This window comes from Galeopterus variegatus, unplaced genomic scaffold (genome assembly GCF_000696425.1).
Source record: "Galeopterus variegatus unplaced genomic scaffold, G_variegatus-3.0.2 Scaffold374, whole genome shotgun sequence".
NCBI classification, from domain to species: Eukaryota; Metazoa; Chordata; class Mammalia; order Dermoptera; family Cynocephalidae; genus Galeopterus; species Galeopterus variegatus.
Window position 1 is genome coordinate 193,638 of NW_007726485.1, and position 22,883 is coordinate 216,520.

Below are 22,883 nucleotides of genomic sequence, written 5' to 3' on the forward strand. Positions count from 1 at the left end.
TACAGCATCTCAAATTTAATCGTACCTATAGTGACTGCTCAATATATATCTGCTCAAATCAATTTCAAAAGTAATACTTTGCATTCATTAATTGAAGTTTGGGGACATCATGTGTTAGTTAAATCCACAAAGTCATAAATTATGCTCTGTTTACTCTTTTATTCCTAATTCCTGGAGTTAAAGTTTTTCTTGGAAAGCTATACATTTTTAATAAAGACCATTAGAATGTAAATCATTCAAAAAGGTCTACGTGGATACACAGCAAATTTACTTCAAAGAATTGTTACAGGAATTAAATGAGTTACATATTTAAGTGCCTAAAATATGTCCTGACAACACTATTGTATTATCTGTGGACAACCTATTAACATTATTTAAAATATATCAATTGTTCACTAATTACAATTAAGGCAAAAATACTAGGAAGACTTTATTAAGAAAAAAATATAAACTCTACCTCTTCCTGAAATTATTGACTGTCTATTGGATTGAAAATCTGGCAATTAAAAAAAAAAAAACAATTTTACCGTTTCCACTAAACATGTCCAAAATATGATAATCAACCACAAATTATATAATCTGAGGAAAAAATAAGTAATGATAACAGTAATAACAATTGTATTCTGCATTTACTCTGCCAGGTGCTGTGCGAGTACTTTACAATGCTTATGTCACTTCATCCTTACCTCAACCCGATAAAGAAAGTACTGTCTCCATTTTGTGGATAAGGAAGCCAGGACGGTCAGGTCACCTGACCAAGGTCACATACCAGGAAGCTCTAGACTGGGCATTCAAACACTGCTCTTCTACATAGAGTCTGTGCTTTGGACCCCACACCATGCTTTTCTCTTCTTAAACGATAAAAGTTAATTAAAAAATTTCTTCCTACACCCTTAAACTGAGGGCTGCTCAAGGACAGGAATTAGACCTTGTCCAATTCATTGCCTAGAATATAATAGATAAGCAATAACATTTGCTGGGTGAATGAAATTTCCAAACACTAATACTCTTCCCAGACATGGCCCGTTCGGGATCATTTTAAGGGGAGGGTCTTTATGTCTGGTCAATACAGACCCAAAATCTACTAAGATCTTTAGTATACCTTTTGCCTCTTCCTGGCCTTTCAGGCTCTAAGTCTAACAAAAGAAAAGTTCAAAACTCCAAATTAACAAAATGTAGACTGAATCACAGCCTACGTAGCTAAAAATAAAAAATAAATAAATAATTTTAAAAAGATCTTTTAGGAATCCACTGAATTGGTTTTCATAAAACTAATATTCTAAACATGATAAACATAATAAGGAATATAAGGCTATATAAAGATATTTAAATAAGCAAGCATGATAAGGCACGTGGGGGTACTATATAACATAGGCATTAAGAGTGTAAACTTTGAACTCAATCAGACCTGAATGAATCCCACATCTGCCACTTACTGGCCAATTACTTCTTTTATTCCCTCATCTACAAAATGAGAGACTAATGGTACCTACCTCATACTACTAAGAGGATTAAACATTATAATTGATAGGAAGTGCCTAACACATGACTTGCAATAATAAATGTGCAATAAATGCAGATGCTTTACTATCTTTAACATTGTTTTTTTCTTCCCAATAAGGACCAGTTTTCAATGAATAACAATTGTGATATACCTAGTACTAATTCTTTTCATGTATATAAAAAGCTTATGCAAGAACATGTGTGTATGTAGAGAAAAAGGAAAGACACACTTAATATCTACTTTTAACAACTACAGAAAGCAGAAATCCCTCCTCCAGAATTCTAGTTATGTGAGCACTGCCTTCAACTAAGAGTTTGTAGCATCTGAGGAGAAATTCAGATCAGTAAGCACCACCCCTCCATTACAGATGGAAGAGAACACTGGATGGTGACTTTGCTCCAGGACAGAAGATAAGCTGGCAAATGGGCAAAGGAGAAGAATCCAGAACTCCTGACCACTAGCCAGGGCTCAGAGAATCCGTGGAAAGTTTGGGGCTCCCCGCTCCATTTCAAAGATGGGCTTTTCCAAGTGTTAAGAAGGTTCCTTCCTGGCAGGGCACATGCAGGGAGCAGCAAGTCCAGAGAGTGTGTCACACCCTACACTTCTGAAGTCACACCAGGCCACTCATCTGAAGAGCAGAAAGATGTGGACAAGGGACAGGCAAATGAAGAACACTCAGCTCCACAGCTCACACCTGCCGCTGGGAGTTTTCTAGGCTTCCAGGGCCATGATCACTTTCCACCTCACACACAGAATCAGACCCAAGAGAAAAAGTAAATGTTTGAGGAATCTTTAGCCCATTGTCAATGATTAAAGAAACTGTTTCCACCATTAATGCAGTGTATAGATTTCCAACTGCCCAAAGATTGCCCAAGTTGCAATGAAGTGTATTTCACATTTAACAGGCCAATTCATCAGCTGTTATCTGCAAGGACACAAATACACAGGCACATGCACACACATACACACACACGCAACACACACAAATACATACACACCACAACTGAGCAGTTCTAGGATGAAAACTTACCCAACAATGGACAACTAAAACTGAATGAACTACTATTAATCCCCATTTGGACATGGAGCTGTTTCTAAATTGTTTTTTTAAATTTGGCTTTCAGTTTTTGCTTTCCCATTTTTAACATATGATGTCTATAATCAGAAACAAATGATAAAAATAGCCACAGTAGCTCTTTCATCTTTTACTCTCCTTTACATCGACTGAGAGCTCAATCTCAGCCTGGAAGAAAAATGGCCAAAAAATATCTAAAAGTAGCAAAATTCCCAGAGCCAAACTTTAAGATTTCCCCTTATTTTATGCCACTATAAGCACTGCTTCCAATTAAATACAGCAATATAAAAATGTGTCGGCAAGGACTTGGCCGTATCAAATCAAATAAGGTGTCAAAGGGAGGAAAAAAATTTTATGTACCTGACAACAAGCCTCACAATGTAAAAACAGGGCATTTCCTGACTAAATCCTGACAGCTCATTTGAACAATGCTCAGGAGCACTTACGTCCACTTTGAGATCTCCCAGACTCCTAGTCTCCAAGCAGGAACACAGTCAACCAAGTTCTAAACCAGATCTTTAATTATGGAATTAAAATATACAACAATGGAGTTTAAATATTGAGGCCTGCCATAAGTATTTTCATAATTTCTTCAATTGTTGTAAATTTATTCATTAATAATATCACTCTTGCCATTGGGGGTGAGAGGTATTTCTTGGCTGTACCCTCTCAGGAAAAAAAGAAAGAAATGAAAAGAAAAAAAGGCAAATTCCTAATAAAGGATAAACCACAACCTTGCATTTTAAAAAAAGACATCCCCTCCCTAGCATATAACATAAATTAAAAAGTTGTTTTATTGAACAGGTCTCACACAAGTGAAGCCTGTGACAATTATGGTGTGTAAATCATAGTTCTGTCTCATCACACATGAACAAGCATGCATAGACTCATATAGTACCCAGCCCCCTCTCCCCAACCCTGTTCCCACCTCTCACAACCCCTCCTCACCCCGCTACCACCACATACACTCACTTCACACCCGCAGACTTTGCTTGCAGGGCGCTGCTCCAGAAATCAGCAACATTTTCTGGTTCAGAAAAGGCCTGAAGGCAGGCACTAAATGGTATCTTGGCACGCACCAGCTCGGGGAGGGGTCTTCTGTTTGCTTCTGCTTCCCTTCTCATTAACTCATAGGCGATCAGCTCATCTGAGGAAAAGAGCAAATGAATGACCCTGCAGTCACTCTTAGCTTCTTGAAATGGAAAACACCCTCTTTAGGCAATCTTCCCCGAAGGCCTCTGGGCTAGGTCAGGGCTGCTTGCTGGTTCCCTTCTCAGAGCCGGAGGATAAGCCCGCTGAGAGGTTGTCCTCAGGGCTGTCTTTAGAGCAGCACTGACAGGCTGCAGCAAGACATTCACAATTTTTTTTTTTTTTTTTGCTGTTCTTCCATTGAGGCTGACAAGAGGGAACTGAGCTTGGTTCAGGCCACGTGTGTGACATCATGGTGCATGACGTTGGTATTTCATTTGTCCAGAGGTCAAGCCTGGGTTTACCCAAATGCCATCCTCCAAAAACAAAGCCTTCACACCAGAGAATTTTATAGCTGAAAGAGATCCAAGGGCTCATCTCTTCCCAAACCCTTCACTACCTTGATAAAGAAATTGAAGGCCGGCCCGGTGGCGCACTGGATAAGTGCGCCGCTTGGGAGGCGCGGCGGTGCTCCCGCCCGAGGGTTCGGATCCCACATACAGACCGGTTCCTGCTCACTGGCTGAGCGAGGCGTGGGAGCAACACCGAGGGTTGCGATCCCGTTGCCGGTCCCCGGTCCGGTACGGGGGCAACACTGAGGGTTGCGATCCGTTGCCGGACACGGAAAAAGACAAAAAAAAAAAAAAAAGAAATTGAAGACCAAGGTCAAAACCAGTCAATCACTGACAAAGCTGGACTTAAAACCCTGACCAGCACTCCCTCTACTACCCTACAGATGAGGCCAGAAAGGAGAGTTAAATTGAGTCAAGAGATCAAATTCTGCCGATGATCAGACACATACACACACAAAAATAGTAACAAAAACATTCCTGTTAACTTTAAGCTGCCCTAAAATAAAATGACCCCTGAGGAGGACTAGAGCCCATATTACATGTTTTCTGATTTGGTTCCACCAGCATCTGTGGTTAGAGGTGGCAGGTCCCAGAGGTGGCATGGACCAATGAGAAGAATGAATATGGGACTGCAGTCACCCACCATCGCACATCCCATGATGCTAACCAGCACCGCCAAGACAACTTCTTGTGGAGGCTACCCAACACCTCAGATATCAGAGCAACCAACGTAGCAGGCTTCTCTACACCACCCCTACTCAAATGATTAAAAACGGAGAGAAAAAGAAGTGTGTGCACCATGAACCTCCCAAGAATCAGATCTGCTCCTGGAAACTAACCTGCAGTCAAAATTTTGTATCAATGTTAAATGGCCTTTCTGGCCAATTATTTTGTGTTACGCACCAACCCCCCATCACTCCTGATTTATCAGTTTTTAAGCACACTTATGCACAAATGTGTTTTCCTAAACATATCTGAATATGCTGTTAAAATTCATTCCCCAGTCCACAATCAGTTTGTGATGTGCTTATATGGAGGATGCTAACATTATTCCTAGTAATCAATTTCCCAAAACCAAATTATAAATCTCCCTTCTGAAAAAAATAGTTGCCACTCATAAATTATAAACAGTGAGTGAGAGAAGATGATAGAACTAAGCAGAACATGTAAGTCGGTATCCCTGAGGTAGGCAAGAGAAAGCAATTAAGCCTAGTTCTAAAAAGGAAACAAACCACAGACCCCTTCCCCCTCATTTATACCTTTTCTGTAATGGATAAGAATTTTAAATTAGTCAAATGCTACATGAGCTTACAGAATATGGAAATCATTTCATCTTAAAATCATCATAATCATCACTTTCCAACTAGCATAATAAATTGACCAATCTCAAAAGAAAGAGGAAAAAAGGCCACCCAGGGAGTTGATGAACTTTACAAAAACGACCAGTTCATAGAAGATGAGCAATCCAGCTGCTATTTTGCCTTTTTCTACTGCTAAGATTTTAATTCTCTTCTAGTGGGCATCGCTCCTACAAAGAGCCCTGCCACATTTGCCTCCCATGACAGGCATCTTGAATACTTGGATGCCAAAGCTGGATTATTTCAAGAGACCTCTACTTGAATGTCTAACATCAAAAAATGCAGTTTGATCACTTCCCGCAGACTTTACAGCACAACTTATGGACGATGAGGTTAAAGAATCTTCTACATATATCATTAGCAATCATTTCCCCCAAAATTACACTGACTCCAAACCAACTTCGGCCAAATTTATAGGCAGAGAAGTAGGTTCCATCCATAACACCTCCATAAAACCTGGGATACACTTGATTCTTCTCCAGAGAAAGTCACATGGGGACTAAGGAAAAGATGAAAAGAGCTGTGTAAACCAGACACCATCTCAGCTGGGTCTACTCCTGACCCAACCTTTCAGTGACTGAGGGTGTTCCCACAAGAGGACACGCATTGCTCATTTCCCACTCTGGAACCATTACCCTTGTTGGCTGCCGCCTCCATGGCCACAGGCAACTGCATCAGGTAATCCACCCTCTCCGTGTAGCGGACCTTTCGGGTCTGGCAGCACTGAATACGTTCTTCCACCAAAAACCGGAAAACATCACTGGGGTTTTCTGAGCCGATGCGGTTCCTCTGAAGGGTGAATGATATCAGGTTAGTAAATTGATGAATATTAAGCATGAATAAAAATTAGCACAACATCAACTACAATAGCTGGTATAAAAACTGGGCTTTACTAAACATTTCCTCTGGGCATGCCAGTTCGCCAGAGTACTTTATTAGCAAAACACTGGAATTTATCTAAAGTCCAAAAATGCAGGATTGGTTGAATAAATTACAGTTCATCATGTGAATTAATATTTTACAGCCTTTAAAAATCATGGGAGAGGGACTGACATAGATGGAATTAGAAAGGAGGAAAGGGAGCCAAACAAAAGAAAAAAGGGAAAAACAAAAAACTGCCCTGGAAAAATTGAAGCATGTACAATACTTCATGTATGATGAACATACAGATGCACTTGTGTAAGTTATATACAAATCAAAAAGAAATCACACTTATATTAAAATATGTAACAATGTGGCAAAATGTTCACGACAGGTTAAGTGAAAACACTGCTTCCAAAAGAGCACGTAGAGAATTAATATATGACCCAGGAAGTGAATGGGGGGTCAGACGCCAAAATGTTAACACTGGTTGTTTGTAGGGGCTGGTATTGTGGCGAGTTTTGATTTCCTCCTTTGTATTTTCTATATTTTCCACAAACAACACTTTTGTAATCAGAAAAAAATATATATTGCTTTTTAAGGGGGTCAGGGGAAGCCTTACTCAGGAATTCTCAGTGACTTTCAGAAATCACAGAGATTAACATGATTCGACTCTGCAAAGCGTGATAGTCTCCAAGTGATGGCAGGAGGACACCAAATATCACATAGTGCTCTCAAGGAGCTTGTCACAGAGACCAAAAATAATGGTGAAGGAAAGAATGGCCAAACACTCCTATAACACAAACAGACTGAAAGGAGCAGACAGAGCTGCAAGTGTCTGCAAAACAAGAGGAGGGGCCACATCGAGTGCGCTGGGCAGAGAAAGCCTCAGAGAAGTGACTCAGAAGCAGCCGCAACGATGAGGGGAGAAGGCAGGGGAGGCATCTGGCCGCGCCACAGGGGACTGCACGGAGCGCTGGGAACAATTCACATACCCCCTCTGAGTGGTTTTGAAGACTGACTTACCTCTACTAGATTCACCAGGTGCAAGAAAAATTCCTGGGCATCTTGTTGTCTATTGGAGGAGAATTCTGGGTGGCTCTTGCTTACAAAGGCCTTAAACATGCGTGGAGAGATCCCGTTCTGTTGAGACTAAAGTATAAAAATAAGACTGACTTGAATATTTTCATATACATTAACAGTCCTCAGTGACAAGCAGAGCAGGGATTACGATACAACCCATTTTACAGAGGAGAAAATTGAGGCCCAGAGAAGAATAATGACAAGAGCCAGCACTCACCAGATGTTTAATATGTACCAGGCCCTGCTCTACAGACCTTACATGGGAACAAGATGAGACCCTTCCTGTTGACTCGTGATAAATACCCCACTTTCTAAAGCCAGGCTCTAGGCCCATCCTCACAGGCCTTGCTACCAGGTGGCCGCACTGACCCATCACAGCCCATAAGTTAAAAGAGAGGAGAGCTCAGCAGCACCTGCACCACTCCCACCCCCTCCCCATGAGGGTGTATGAGAGAACTCCTCGTAAGGATGGGAGCATGCACAAGAGAAGGAAATGGTATTGCACAGCCCAGCAAGCCACTGCACAGCTGCTCCAGCTCCTGAGCCCACCCTGCACTGGTTCTGGACCAGGAGCTTGCAGAGGCTTGACCCTCACATGGAAAAGCAGGATGCCGGCTGCAGCTGCCAGGATGACAGCGTGGAAGAGCAGGCAGAGGGGGTGACTCTGGCAGGTCAAGGATGTTGGGTTTCCCTCGGGGCCAAAAGAATAGTTCAGAAGGCAACCTGGCTCCCCCAGGGAGGACCCCGTATAAGATGATGGGAGGCCGGGGAGCCACAGAGGTCAGTTGGACGGGGCATCAGAAAAAGGTCCTTGTAAGGTCCTTGAGGGCAGAGGGACAGGTGGGAGGAAGCAACTCTAAAGCACCACCAATGTGCCCCCACAAAAAGCTAGCCATGACAAAAGAACGTGGCAGCCACAAGGCAGCCAAACAGCACTAGCTAAGCGAACAGCCTCTGCCCATTTGTTCTCTAGTCTCCCAACTCCCTTGACCCTCTGCTCTGGAGGAGCCAGAAGAGGGTGGAAAGAGGCACAGAAGTGGAACAAGGACAAAAAAAAAAAAAAAAACCCAGAGGATGCTAATGCTCACCCTTCTGCACTGCTGTTTCCGCAGACTCCTGAGTTTGGTACAAGAGAGAGGCTTTAAACTGGCTTTGATGTGAACTGGACTTGTTAATACTGGTAATCTGCTGGAAATCTAGGAGCCCTGTCTGAGATGCTCTAAAGAGGCAGGGCAGGAAGGTGACGGAGGGGGCCTCCTGAAAAAAATGTTTCCTGAGCCTTCCCTCCAAGTTCAGCCCTTCTATCAATGGTGATACCTGTTACCTCACTGATATTCACAATAACCCCAGCAGGTGTGTTCTACCTTTATCCCCATTTATGGACACTGAGTCTGGCAGAGAAGTGCCAGATAGGTCTTTCAACTCTAAGTGGCCTCAATGACCAGACTGTCATGCAGCTAACAGAGCAGAGCCAGAATGGAGTCCAGGTTCAGCTCTGACTCCAGGTCCACACTGTTTGCAGCCAAAACAAAGATGCGGGTCCATAAGTGAAACAACCCTCACCGTGTCAGTCAAGTCAAAGAATTAATTCGTGTCCTCTCTGCAAATGCTGTGGCTACCACTCACCTGCTTTTTTATAAACCCTCCACTTGCTCAGTTCCCAGGCCACATTCCTCTCCTCTGAAGTCCAGAGAATCTGCTACATGCGCCATCATTTGGCACACAGCACAAAATGCCTACTACTTTCTTTAATTTTCAGCCACAGCCTGACTGTAGTCCCCAGCAGGATGTGGCCATGTCTCATGCCTCTCTGCATTCTCATGGTCATCCTGGTCAGTGTCTAAGGTCTGGAGATCATGACAGGTTTGTGGTATCTTATAGTCAGATGCAACAGGAGATGAGAAAACTCCTTTACCCTTCTCCCCATGGCCAAGGGGCAGCTCTGTATAAAGCATCTCTCCAACACACATGATCTAAGCAATGTTTTCTAATAAAAACCTGATGAATTTTCCTGTCTTGCTGAAAACATATCTGATCTAGTCTTCTAGTATTTACTGACCACCTACTTCATGCAGAACATTGTTAGGGATTCTGCCCTCCTGAAATCTGCAGACAATAGAGAAGATCAGAGATATTTACATCTATCTATAACAAATATTAGAGAACACTATGGAGGACCTGAAATAGTGCTAACAGCTCTTAGAAGAATTCCCCAAGTGGCAGCATTTGGGCATCTGGGGACTCAGAACCTTATATAAATGACCAGCTTACACACATATATGGCTTCAGATGTGCTTCCAATGCTAGGTAAAGACCAATTTATACATGACAATTAATTTTACTCCCTGTATATATACCTCCTGCAAACTAAGTAAAAGTTGTAACCTTCTTCACTCTCAATGCTCATGTATACCTACACAGTACCAGTGGACGCAAACATGCGATAATACCTTATCTTTGTATAATGGCTAACATTCATGCATTCATTCAACAGATACCTATTTAGTGCTATAAAATGTCAGACACTATTCTAGTGCTTGGATGAATACGTACTAGGTGCCAGTTCTTAACACTTCATGCATGTATTTTGCTTAACTCATCCAACCCCATGAAGTGATGAGACTGGGAAAATGAGATGTGTTAAGTAATAGGTCCAATTACTGCCCCCTCTCTGTCCCCTCTCTAGTGTCCTAATGCTGTTCACATGTGCCTAGAGCTCATCTCTGATGTCCTTGAGTCCATCCTACTAGTCGCTAAGAAAGGAAAACAATATATCTCGGAGTCTGGATAAGCCTTCCTCAAACCCACACACCTCTGGGGCCAGTATCGCAAGCCAGTCCATCAATTATTTCTCCACTCTCAACTGTATGGTGGCACCAGCTGGAATAAATCTTTTCTCATTTGTGCATTTCCGTTTAAGCATTCACATAAGCTTGTATTCACTATCACTTGCTGTTGATAGTGTTATTTCTCACAAGCTGTGATTCGAGCTTGGTGTGGCTGCCAGTCCCCAACACAGACCATATCAAGCAGCTGCTTTGGAAAGTTCAACAAGTCAGTAAATTCTGAAGAGCTGGCTGCTGCTCTGTGCCACCATGTGGCTGTATAACCAGAAGGAGAACTCTCAATACAGACCACGGTGACAAACACCAGAAACTCAGCTCCACGCTTGGACTGTGCCCCAGTCTCATTCATTTCCCTCCTACCCCTACATCCCCCTTCATTTCTTTGCTTTCCTTCACCTGACCTTTCCTAATCTGTTGCTCAGCAGTCAAGTTATTGCTAGAGAATTGTTGATCATCTTGAAGTTATTTGAAAAAGTTTCCTAACCAGAGAGATGCTACCTCTCCTCTTCACGTCACAGTGCAGACCGGCTCCTGGGTTTCACAACTGGGTTTGAACATTTTAGCTCAAACTCAGCTACTCTACATTTAATGCCTTGACCATTAGCTGGCCCCATCTGCGTACACCCATGCCCCATACCCATCTCTGATTTCAAAGCGGAGGTTTTACTAATTCCCATGCTCAACTATAGCTATGTTCACTTAACATTCAGATATGAAAAAGTCAGGCTCTAAAAAAGTTGATCCTGGGCCGGCCCGGTGGCACACTGCTATAGTGCGCCGCTTGGGAAGCGCGGCGGCGCTCCCGCCCAAGGGTTCGGATCCCACATACAGACCGGTTCCCGCTCACTGGCTGAGCGAGGCATGGGAGCAACGCCGAGGGTTGCGATCCCGTTGCCAGTCCCGGTCCGGTACGGGGGCAACACTGAGGGTTGCAATCCATTGCTGGACACGGAAAAAGACAAAAAATAATAATAATAAAAAATAAAAAAAATTAAAAAGTTGATCCTGAATCTAATCAAGCCTCTAGATCTTACTACCAGCTTCTACGAAACACAGATTGAACAATACCTCAAGGACCACACTTCAGAGCAATCTTAGGACAAGTGACCCAGCCCTTCAATAGAGCAATAGCTTGCAGAAAAAAAGGAAGGGGACTTTAGAAAGATATCTTTGATAATGGAGGAAAAAGTCTGAATACAGACTGGGCATTAGATGATACCAAGGAGTGGTTATTAATTTTGCTGATGTGCTTTTAACACTTTAAACAACTTTTAACGTGATATTTATGTTAAAAGAAAAAAGAAGATATTATAGTTGCAGATAAATACTAAATATAAATAGATGAAAAGGAGGATGTTTGGATTTTGTGTTAAAATACTGCAGGTAAGGGAAAGGACAGGAAGGAAAGGAAAAAGGGAAAAGAGGAGGAGCAGGGGAAGAGCTGAGTTTGGAGGATTCACAGAACCAGATTGGTTGAATGATGATTACTGAAGCTGCTCAACAGGTACGTGGAGATTCATTATACTTTGCTGTCTACTTTTCTGTATATTTGAAAACTTAAATAATTTTTGTTTTTAAAAAGGCCAACCTTTTGGGGCCGGCCCGGTGGCACACTGTGCTAGTGCGCCGCTTGGGAAGCGCGGCGGCGCTCCCGTCGAGGGTTCGGATCCCACATACAGACCAGTTCCCGCTCACTGGCTGAGCGAGGTGCGGGGGCAACACCGAGGGTTGCGATCCCGTTGCCGGTCCCGGTCCGGTACGGGGGCGACACTGAGGGTTGCGAACCATTGCCGGACACGGAAAAAGACAAAAAAAAAAAAAGAAAAGAAAAAAAAGGCCAACCTTTTGACAAGGCAGCTCCTTAAAAGAAATCAAAAAGTCAAAATAAGAACCAAAGAATTGAGTTGAAGAAAGCACGTTTCCCATTTGGCGATGAGTCAAGGAATCACCTGAGTGTCCCTCAATGGGCCTAACACCTAAGATGAGAGATAAGAGGGAGAGACCAAAATTGACCAAGAGTCAGACATGCCTTCAGGGAGCACATGTTCTCACCTGTGAGCAGGTTCTTGGACACCTGAAACAATGGCTAGTCCTAACCACTAACTTTATAATGGGGAGGACGGGTAGTCTCCAAAATAGCAACCACCTAAGGAATCTGTCATATTAATAGGATACTGTACTTACTTTCTCTATCAGCAATTGCAAAATAGATCAGCTAAAATTAGAGAGAAGACTAAGGTGTTCAGAATCTCTCCCAAATGCTTACACAGGACTTTCTGTTTAACACAGTGCACCAAGGAGACAGCCAGACACTGTCCACTCATATTCCACTGAGCTAATTCTTTAATTAATAAGCAAGGGGCAGGATTGAGGCTTTATCACATTAGAGCAATGCTTGCATAGATATTTACTATAAGACCACAGGAATAAAAAGGAGATGACCATATCTCAGCTTGTTGCTAAAACTGAGATATATGGACTCTGTTGATTTAAACTTTTAACCTTAAACTATAAATGCTGGACGAGTAGTTTATAACCCAGGTCCAAACCCCAAATTTCCTAAGCTAGGAGGACTGAGAGCATTTCCAAGTTATTATTCATATTTCAAAAGGCAAATTAGGGGCCGGCCCCGTGGCGCACTCAGGAGAATGCGGCACTTGGGAGTGCAGCGGCGCTCCCGCCGCGGGTTCGGATCCTATATAGGGATGGCCGGTGCACTCACGGTGCAGATGGCACCAAGCCAAGGGTTGCGATCCCCTTGCCGGTCACAAAAAAAAAAAAAAAAAAAAAAAAAAAAGGCAAATTAGAAATGTTACATTTGCCCAACCTAGGAAAACAGAGGTTGATAAAAACAAAGTTCTTTTCTTTAGTTAAAATTATATCACCTCGAAGGAGAACACTGGTTATTTCATGTTGATAAAAAACTGAGGCCAGGGGATTTCTGGTCAAGATGGTAGAATAGACAGTTCCCAGTGTCACTCTCTCCCACAAATCAACCAATTTACAGCTATTGAAAAGCAATAACTGCCAAGCTGGGGCTGCTAGAGCTCAGGGGAAGAGGAGGAAAGACCTACTGAGTTCATGAAGGCAGGAGAAGCCACGATGAGAGAAAGAAAGGATTGCTCCTACCATTTCAAGCCCTGGCCACTTCAAGGCTGGCCCTGATAAGCACAAGGGGCAAGAGCTGGCAAAAGCCACAGCTGTGCTCTTCCTATTAAGTTGCAGGGGAGAAGAGAGCCTTGGTGGCCCCCAGGCTAGTAAGACCACTAACAGGGTTCCCGTGGACCCACAAGTGAGGGGACACAGACAACTGAAAAAAGGAGCCACTCAGAGGCCAGTGAGTTATCACAAGGGACCAGAGCACAGCCCGTCCCATGGGAAGTGTTTGGAGCACAGGCAGTGGGGAAGATGAGCCCACCAGGGGAACACGGGGGCACAGCATGGACAGTCGATCTGCCCTCCAATCAGCACAGGATCACTTAGTGGAGACCGGACAGGAATATAGAACTTCGGGGGGTGCAGTTTGCTGGGAAGACTCAGGCCCAGACCAGAGTTTCCACACAACCTAGGTGTTCCGGACCTCACAATACCCAGAAGTGCTTACAAGGCCAACCATTAACACCTGAGTTGCACAAAAAGCCTTCCCCAGATAATTAGCAACAAAGCAGCAATTTAGCTCAACCACAAGGTTCAAGTGCTGGTTCCCACAGGAAGATCCCCCATTAAGCAAAGGACAATAAATTAGTTCCACCACAGAGTTTAAGTGGTGGAAATAGCGAATAATCCAACACAGAACTGAAAGAAAAAACAAAAAACCCACAGATCAGAGACCAGTAAAGTTCTAACACAACCAAAGAACATCTACAATATCTAGAAGTAATGGAAAACCCCCAGGTTCCCAACCAGGGTTGGGGGGAGGGCCAAGGGCCTCAGCCAAACCCTCCCAATGTCCACATCCAGCCCAGCAAAGACCACAGAGATGCCGCTGGAAGCACCCCGGGCTCCTGAGCCTGGGTGGTGGTGGGGGCCTAGGTCCTCAGTCAGGCCCCCCTAACATCCACATCCAGCCCAGCAATGTCCACCAGGCCACCATTTGAAGCACCCCATGTTCCCAAGCTGGGGCGGTGTGAGGCTGAGGGCCTCAGCCATGCCCCCCTAATGCCCACATCCAGCCCAGCAATGACCATAGAGCCACCAATGGAAGTGCCCTGAGCTCCCGAGCTGGGGTGGTGAGGGGCCAAGGGCCTCAGCCACACCCCCTGATGTCCACACACAGCCCAGTGATGACCACCAAGCTGCCACCAGAAGCACCCAGGGCTTGGAGGGTCTGACGGCCTCAGCCATGCCCACCCGAAGTCTGCATCCAGCCCAGCCACAACCAAGGCACTGCCAGAAGCTCCCTGGGATCTCCTGCTGGAATAAGGGGATGCCACAGGCCTCAACCACACCCTCCTCCCACCCTATTCTCCTCCCTTTCCCCTCTCCCTGCCCCCAACTGCTCCACAACAACATCTTTGAATGTAAAAAATAATAATAAATAAATAAATTTTAAAAAAACAAACTGAGGCCAGCAATTATGGGTCAAGGATTGTTTAGATGAGAAATCAAATAAACTCTCACTTCAGAAATGCAGATTGTTCAAAATACAGAATTATTCAAAACATGTTATTTTTGGTAGATGAAATAAGTTACAAAGTATTCAGCTTATCGATGTTGAAAGCACTGCCTTAGAATGCATAAAGATCAAGAATATACTTTTTGAAGAAGAAAAAGTATCCTGTCATAGTGAGAAAGTATTATCTACTGCAAATGCAATTTCATCTTAAAAAATGATTCAACAAATTTAAGTAGAAATGACAGTGCTTAAAACAAATACTGTGAGTCTCTTTATAGATGAAAATGTTTATTAAGCATGTATATATTAAAAACTAGATTTCACCTTGGTCTGTAGCAGATCAATTTCATACCAGGAAGTATACATTCTAGAAATGACCCAAGATGTAAGACCCAGTTGAGAAACCCATTTTACTGGGCTACCTGGTAATTCTGCAAACTTTAAACACCCTCTTTTGTCATCCACCCACACGTGAGGCCCTGGGAGCCTGAAACAAGTCCTAACAGTTAGGGAAGCAGGACAGTGCGGTGGTCAAAAACACAGACTCAGGAGCCAGACTGCCTGGTGTAATTCCCAGCTGTGCCACTCACTGGCTTTGTAACTTTACGCAAGACTTCTGTGCATCAGTGAACATACAGGAGCCTGGCCTTTTGCAAGCACTATGTGATGTTAATTATTTGCATCACTGGTGGTGGTGGCCCCGTAAAAAGCCATTTCTGCCACATGGATCTGATGCATCTCTCATGCTCTCTCCCCTCCACTATACATTCCTCTCTATCCCTTTCTCTGCTTCAGCATAACTTTTTTCCTTTCTTGGGCCATTTCAGGCTCGTTTACAAGTCACAAACACCAGAGGCCCGGGACAGGACCACCTGACCAAAAGGCTCCTGATACCTGAGAGAAGGAAGATTCTCACAAATCGTTCCTTTGAAACCTACCACCAGTGAAAATCCTCATGCCTCTGAAAGTGATTCCCTCCACTATTTCAAGGGCAGTGGAGATTTTTGCTATGAATTGTTTGTCCGAGTAACAGCTTGAAACAGACATCTCCAGGTGGGGACGGGCCTCCCCACCCCTGCCAGGCTGCACGATGTACAGTGATTATGCTCAGGATTCTTTCTTCAGGACCACTAGGTCATGGCGCCTCAGAGTTGGAAAGGATTTTACAAGTCATCTAGACCAAGGGTCACAAACCCAAATACCCAGAGTACCAGCCAGGTCACGAGTCACAAAGGGACTGGAGCCAGCTGGGGACTGTGTGTCCCAAGTGTAGGGAGTGCTACCACTAGGCTCCAGCTGCCATTGCAGGCCCGGGACTGCCAGAGCTTCTGAGTGCTAAGAGAAGCAGGAAATTCAGATACAATGTGTGGACCAAGCAAAACACATTGCAGGCATGATAGGGCCCAAGTGCTGCCAGGTTACACACCTTGATCCAGACAGAGCAGTGGCTCCCACCTACAAGCCTCGGACCCCTGGAGATCTACAGAACTGCTGCACAGTGACCACTGAATCCAGCGGGGGGAAGAGGGACAAGGGCTCCAAGCAGTCAGTACTCATAGACTGAATGAATACCATGCCGAGCTGATGTAAGAACGTCTCTTTTTTTCCTAACATAAATGGACATCGTAACATCAACAAAACCAATTTTATTTTGAAACATCACTAAATTGACAATTTTTCACTTCACATTTTCTCAAATGAGGAGATCCCCAAAGCACAACAACAATCACATGACGTACACAGATTTTTATTTACATTAGAGAGGAGACCTCATGCTTGAAATATTCTCAACCACCACCTAGACCGGTTCTGCCACTTGAATGCTGAGGCTGAAAGGTTACATGACTTGCCCATGGTCACGCAGCTCCTTGCAGATTCAGGAGAGGAAGCCAGGCTCCTTCTCCTCCACCAGGGAGGGTGGACTCTGCCTCAAAAGAGCTACTCAAGGAGTGACACAGCCTGGATGAAAACCCAAGATCAACATGATCAAAACAAAAATTTGGACCAGGTCTTTTTTCCCACCATTGCCTCTTCAAAGTTTCACCAGAACACAGAGGTAGAAGAAGCCTGGATCACCCCAGACTCCATCCCTACACCCAACCACCTCCTAAAATGCATCCCAGATGAGGGTCTTCCAGTCTCTGGTGGATAAGGAACTCATTGTCTTACAATGCTGGATAATAATGCAACTTGAGAACTAAGTTCTTCCTGCCCCCACATCGCTCTGATCTCCTGGGCTCGCCATTCCCAGTGCCTGTTTCCCTCTCCACCCTCTTCACAACCCGCTTCCTTCTCCCCACCCCAAACACTGCCTCTATGTGTCCCCTTCATAATCTCCTTCTCTTGTTTGCTCCACTTCCACAACTAGCTGGCTTCATTACGAATAAGGGGTATGCACTTTAGATTCTTGCTCTCAGTCTACAAGTATTCCTTAAGGATGACTGACTCAAGATGAGAGCACAGAGGTCAAACACTTGAGAAACAGAACTGAACACATGTGCCCACTAAGTCAAGTCTGAAGGGAGAGCAGGCATAGGGAAGTGGGGACTGTGTTCCGTTCAGGACACTGGCGGCAACAGGAGCCAAGAGTGCCAAACAGTCGTGTAAGCTGTTCACTGCAGAATTCCAGGACACCCTTCAAAAGACCAGGTTATGAGTAGCACCCTCTGGAGTTGTGCAGCCGTGTAAGCTGTGCACTGCAGAATTCCAGGACACCCTTCAAAAGACCAGGTTATGAGTAGCACCCTCTGGAGTTGTGCAACAGAGCAGCCCAGGGAGAGGCCAGTGGCCCGCTGTGCAGGCACATGGAAATGCAGTTCGGGCTGTTAGGAGATCAAGCCCATCTTTCAATCATTCCATCAACTAATAGTGACTGGACAACTGAGTTTCTGCTACTTGAGTGTGCTCCAAAACCAGATGGCAACTTACCAAAAATGAGGACTGCCCAGCCTTTCCAGAAATTCTGAATCCTTATCTCTAGGGAGGGGCTGAGGAATCTGTGTTGTCTTTTAACAACCAGCCTCTTGAGAAATCCTAGCAAAGTTTAGGCTTGGGAGAAGAGAGACACTTTAAGGGCCAAGATTGTTACGGAGGGGATAATGTTTATATTTTTATAAGGTTTATTCCTTCCATTTCAGCTTTATTTTATGAAGAATATTGTTTGTCAAGACTATTCATGATGGCACACACATATAACCCACAAAACAACTGTCAATAGAAACTCCAACTCTGGCTACTCTTTTTTACACGTTTTAAGAGCGTGCAGACAGGCAGGCCCCCTAGACTGAAATGAAATAGCTATCCTGACAGCTTGCTAAATTTACAACCACCATTTGCCAAATCATAGGAAATTCACATTCTAACTTGCAAAGGTCCCTCCTACCTACATATCAACATGGCAAACACATACCTTGTGTTCCTCTTTCATCACCTGTTCAATGAGTTCAGATTTCACAGGAGGCTTTGAATACTGGCCTGAGAGAAGGCCATGTCCTAACTTAGTCCTAGGCAGGAGGGAGAAACAAAAACAAAAAGGTCATTGTTGTTTTCCCACAGATATATTAAAATTAACTATGAATTTCAAGAACTGTAGCTGCTAGTAGTAGGTGGAGCATTTTATCTGGATTATTCACAAATAACTTATGTGATTCTGCTTGATACTGATTCCATTTTTAAACTTCCCTCAGTACTTTATGGATATCTTTATTAATTTCTTTCTTGTTACAAAAGTAACACATGCTCATACTAGAACACTTTTAAAACACAGAAAATAAAGAGGAGAGAATTGCTTTAATTCTGCAACCCAGAGATAACCACTATGAACACATTACTGGATGCTTTTTCTAAAACGATACAATCTGGCACTTACATCTGCGTGTTGAAATCTTGTGTTGGATCTAAGGGCGAGTAGTCAAATATTCTTGGAAGGTTTCCCACATACCTAGAAAATGAGAAGTGACGATTAAAACATGGGAACTGGAGAAGCATAGAACCAAGACGAGCCATCCCTAAGACCCTTGTTGCCTTTCTGTCAGAATTAAACCGTCCACCTGAAGAGATGTTCTTCCTGAATCCCCCCTCTGCAGCCATCCTCATGAGCCTTCCTGAAGTGCTGATGCTTCTGTCAGTGGGTCAGAATCACCTAAGGGGTTTCTTTAAAAAATACCTAACCTGTTCCAATTTCATTGTTGGAGATCGAGGCCTGGGATTTGGAATTCTTTTAAAACTTCCCCAAGTGATTCTAATATGTAGCCAGAGTCAAGAACCACTGGTTTATGCCACCACAATTGCCACCTCAAAAACAAATGGTAAGGTTAGTGACAAGACTCCATACTTTGACCAAAACTTCAGTCAGGCTCCTCTGAGCTCTCTAATTGACAAGGCCTGGACTGTCAATGGCCTCTCTGTCCTGGTAGAATCCAGTTTGAGTAAAAATCTTGCTAAGCCAGTTTAGTGAAAATCCCCTACCTGTGGTATCTGACCACCCTGACTTGCCTTCAGCAATAATCCTATCAGAACCCCTAACCCTTGACGTTTCCTCTCAGGAATTTTCCATCCACTGACCCCACCCTGCTCCTTGCTTATGAAGCCCTACTGGTCCTTGTTGGAGTAGGAGATGAACCTGTTCTCTCTCCCCCACTGCAAGACCCTGTTTGCAGTATTCCCTCTACCAATCGCCATGCTCCCTTTGGATAAAGTCTGCCTCACTATCTCTAATAAGTGCTTGGATCATTTTTTCCTTTAACACTAGGAATTGTTCCAATAATCTCAAAATAATGATGGCACTAGCAGCGACAACTTCCGTTTCTCGAGGGCTTCCTATATTAGCTAGTTGAGTCTTCATAACAACCACATGAGGAAGGGATTGTTATTAATGTTATCCCCATTTGAGAGAGGAGACATTGGGATGCAAATTTGTTAGAGCGTTTTCACACTCATCCAGAGAGTGAAGATGAAGCCCAGAGTGGACCCACGCAGCCCGGTTCCAAAGCCGTGCTCTGAGCCACTCTGCTGGCCCTACCTGCCATCTGCTGTCCCTTGCTTGAGCCGTCCTCAGTGCCTCCTCCTGACCAGTGTATCTTGACAGAGCAGCGCTAACTTCCACACTGATCTCTAATCTTAACACACATTGTTCCTTTCGCTTCTTAAGTTCACCTCCTATTTCACGTCCCTACTTTAAGTGCTTCTTTCCCCCTTCAATCTTCCACTCTGAGCTTGGAAGCTCTAGGAAGAATAATCCAGAAGCAGATCCCTCTCTCTGGTCCTTCATGCACCCTCTTCTCTGACCTCATCTATCTGCCACCACTCTCCCCCAACCCGCAGCACCCTGGCCACTTGCCCCTACTGTTGCCCAGCTCATGCCAAGCTCCCTCCTGCTTCAAGGTCTTGCCATCTGCTCTCTCTTTCCTGGGATGCTCCCTCCACAGATCCTTGCTGTGCGGCTCCTTCACAGGTATGTTGAAAAGTAAACTCTCCAGACTCTTAGTCAAAACAAAAGCCACCACCCTCCACCCTCCACCTTTCACCTGCTCCTTGCTGACTTTCTCCTTAGCATGCATCACTATTTGCAATTACATAATTTATTTATTTTCATGTTTATTATCTGTCTCTCTAGAGATTACACACTAGAATGTAATCTCCATGAAGGCAGAGACTTCATTGATGTAAATCACTACATCTCCAGCACTAGAACAGCATCTGACATGTAAAAGGCACTCAATACATACTTGTGTAATGAATACATTCATATCATGTAATCACATAACCAATATCCATAACTGATTACCCATAACCAAACAAAAAAGGCATTATTGCCAGAAGACCTAGCAGAGAACCATGGCACACTAGTAGCTAGCAATGACCTCTACTGGAAACTTTAGGCACCTGCTGTCCATGAACTCAGAATTTGCATCCCAGATTGCGTACATACATCAAAATTAACAAAGCACGTTTTTTTGGGCCAGTTCCACTCAAATGGCTTTCGGATGTATCATTACAGCAACAACTTCATCTGGAAATTTTCAAAGAACCAAATGCCAAGCAATAAATAAACCAAACTTTGGAGCTAAACTGTTTTGATACAGAGGCTGCACTGAAGAATTCTCATTAATATACAATAATTAGCTTTCTTATGATTCAGTTTTTATCACCCCTTGAAACATAATAAGACAAAAACTCACTGGGTAGATGAACATTAGTGAAAAGATTTATGCTTTAAAGGTAAGATTGGCAGAAAAGTGTAGTGTAAAGGGGTAAATCTTTGAAGTCAGAAAAGTCCATTTTGCTAACAATTTATATTGATTTTCTAATCAACAAGGAATATCCTCCATTACAACAAAATTAAATTAAAATGCAGAAGTATTGCCAGATAATTTTTAATTTACATAGTACACCTTCAGTTTGTAACCTAGTGGTTCTCAAAGAAAAAGATGTAGTTTGGCTATCTGACAATCCATCTTAATTGTCATTCAAATTGCACACCCACTTATTTGGATTTAATCCTTATCAAGAATTATTTTAGGGGCCAGCCCGGTGGCGCACTGTGCTAGTGCGCCGCTTGGGAAGCGCGGTGGCGCTCCCGCCCGAGGGTTCGGATCCCACATACAGACCGGTTCCCACTCACTGGCTGAGCGAGGCGCGGGGGGCAACACCGAGGGTTGCGATCCCATTGCCGGTCCCGGTCCGGTACGGGGGCGACACTGAGGGTTGCGATCCGTTGCCGGACACGGAAAAAGACAAAAAAAAAAAAAAAGAATTATTTTAAAATGGAAACCAGGTTCAAGTGGCAGACAGGGTATCAAGGAATCAGGCTGATGCTCCCAGCTTACACTGTGGCTGTTCATAAGTCACTTAATCTTTCTGTGGTCACTCTTTCTACTTTCAAAATGGAGATACTGCTCCTGGACCTAACTCCACAGGGTTTTAGTGGGGAAAGGAGTCTGAAGAACAAGTATTTCAATCCAGTGATATTTGATCAAAGAATGAAAAGACTGAGGAAGAGCATGAGTAGTAGGTTCTCGTACTAATGAGATCAGTAAATGTTTAGAAAACAGAAAATAAACTATTAGATAATATAAAATTCTAAAACTCTTGAAACAAGACTAGCCTGAGAGATTCAAATACTAAATCAAACCACAGACATGACAGCTGACCAGTTAGCGCAGTTGGTTAGAGCAAGTGTTATAACCCAAGGTCAAGGGTTCAGATCCCCGTCCTAGCCAGCCACCAAAAACAAACAAACAAAAAACCAGATAAGGTACATTTTATCGTTGAAGAATTTGTTGTAGATTCTCCATCAAACTTTGGAGGATAAGAAGGATTTTTTTTAATTTTAGATGAGAAAGCACTAAAAATGTTGTTGGGCTTTGTTACAAAAGAACACAAGTTTCTTTCATTCGAGTTTAAAAGAATTAATAACTATACAACACCCCTCAGAAGGACACTGCAACATTTTCAACATTTATAGGACCTTGAGTTGTGTAAGATAAAGCTACATTGTTCCCCAATCAAATGATAATAATACGAGCATGAAACACAGCTAAGAATTTATAAAAATAATACAATGCACAATGCACACCTTTAAAAAGATTTTCCCATCTCAGAGCTTCAAACTTGTTCTTCCTTCTGTCCAAAACGCTCTGTCCCCACTTCTCCCACACATCCATCAGAGCACGTGTTCCCTCTTTAAAGGGTCCTCTCTGGTCACCTTTTTCCCTTTTCCTTCATAGAACCCACCACGTTTATAACCATGCAGTTGTTCTTATGATCATCTATTTATGTCTGTTTCTCCAAGAGGCTGTCTGTTCCCTAGGGCCAGGCCCCATGTCCTTCTGTTTACCACAGAACGCCCCACACCCAGCACACTGCTGAGCAGGCCAGAACCTATTCTGGGTTCTTATTGGCTAGATGAAAAAATGAAAAATAGACATGAAAAACTGACCATAAATTTTCAAAGCCAGAAAACAGCAAGAAAAGATAACTCTTCAAATACCAAGAGGAGA

At 43.6% G+C, this 22,883-nt stretch overlaps 1 protein-coding gene across 1 annotated transcript in view; it reads right to left on the bottom strand.

Annotated features, from left to right (window-relative positions):
• Positions 1 to 22,883, bottom strand: part of USP13 (ubiquitin specific peptidase 13 (isopeptidase T-3)) — a 116,647-nt gene that overhangs the window by 33,092 nt on the left and 60,672 nt on the right. The window contains exons 9-13 of the mRNA XM_008568105.1: positions 18,752 to 18,823; positions 18,293 to 18,386; positions 7,366 to 7,491; positions 6,114 to 6,267; positions 3,552 to 3,726 (exon numbers count right to left, since the gene is read on the bottom strand). Coding sequence (XP_008566327.1) covers positions 3,552 to 3,726; positions 6,114 to 6,267; positions 7,366 to 7,491; positions 18,293 to 18,386; positions 18,752 to 18,823 — 621 coding nt within the window. The remainder of the gene's footprint in view (positions 1 to 3,551; positions 3,727 to 6,113; positions 6,268 to 7,365; positions 7,492 to 18,292; positions 18,387 to 18,751; positions 18,824 to 22,883) is intronic.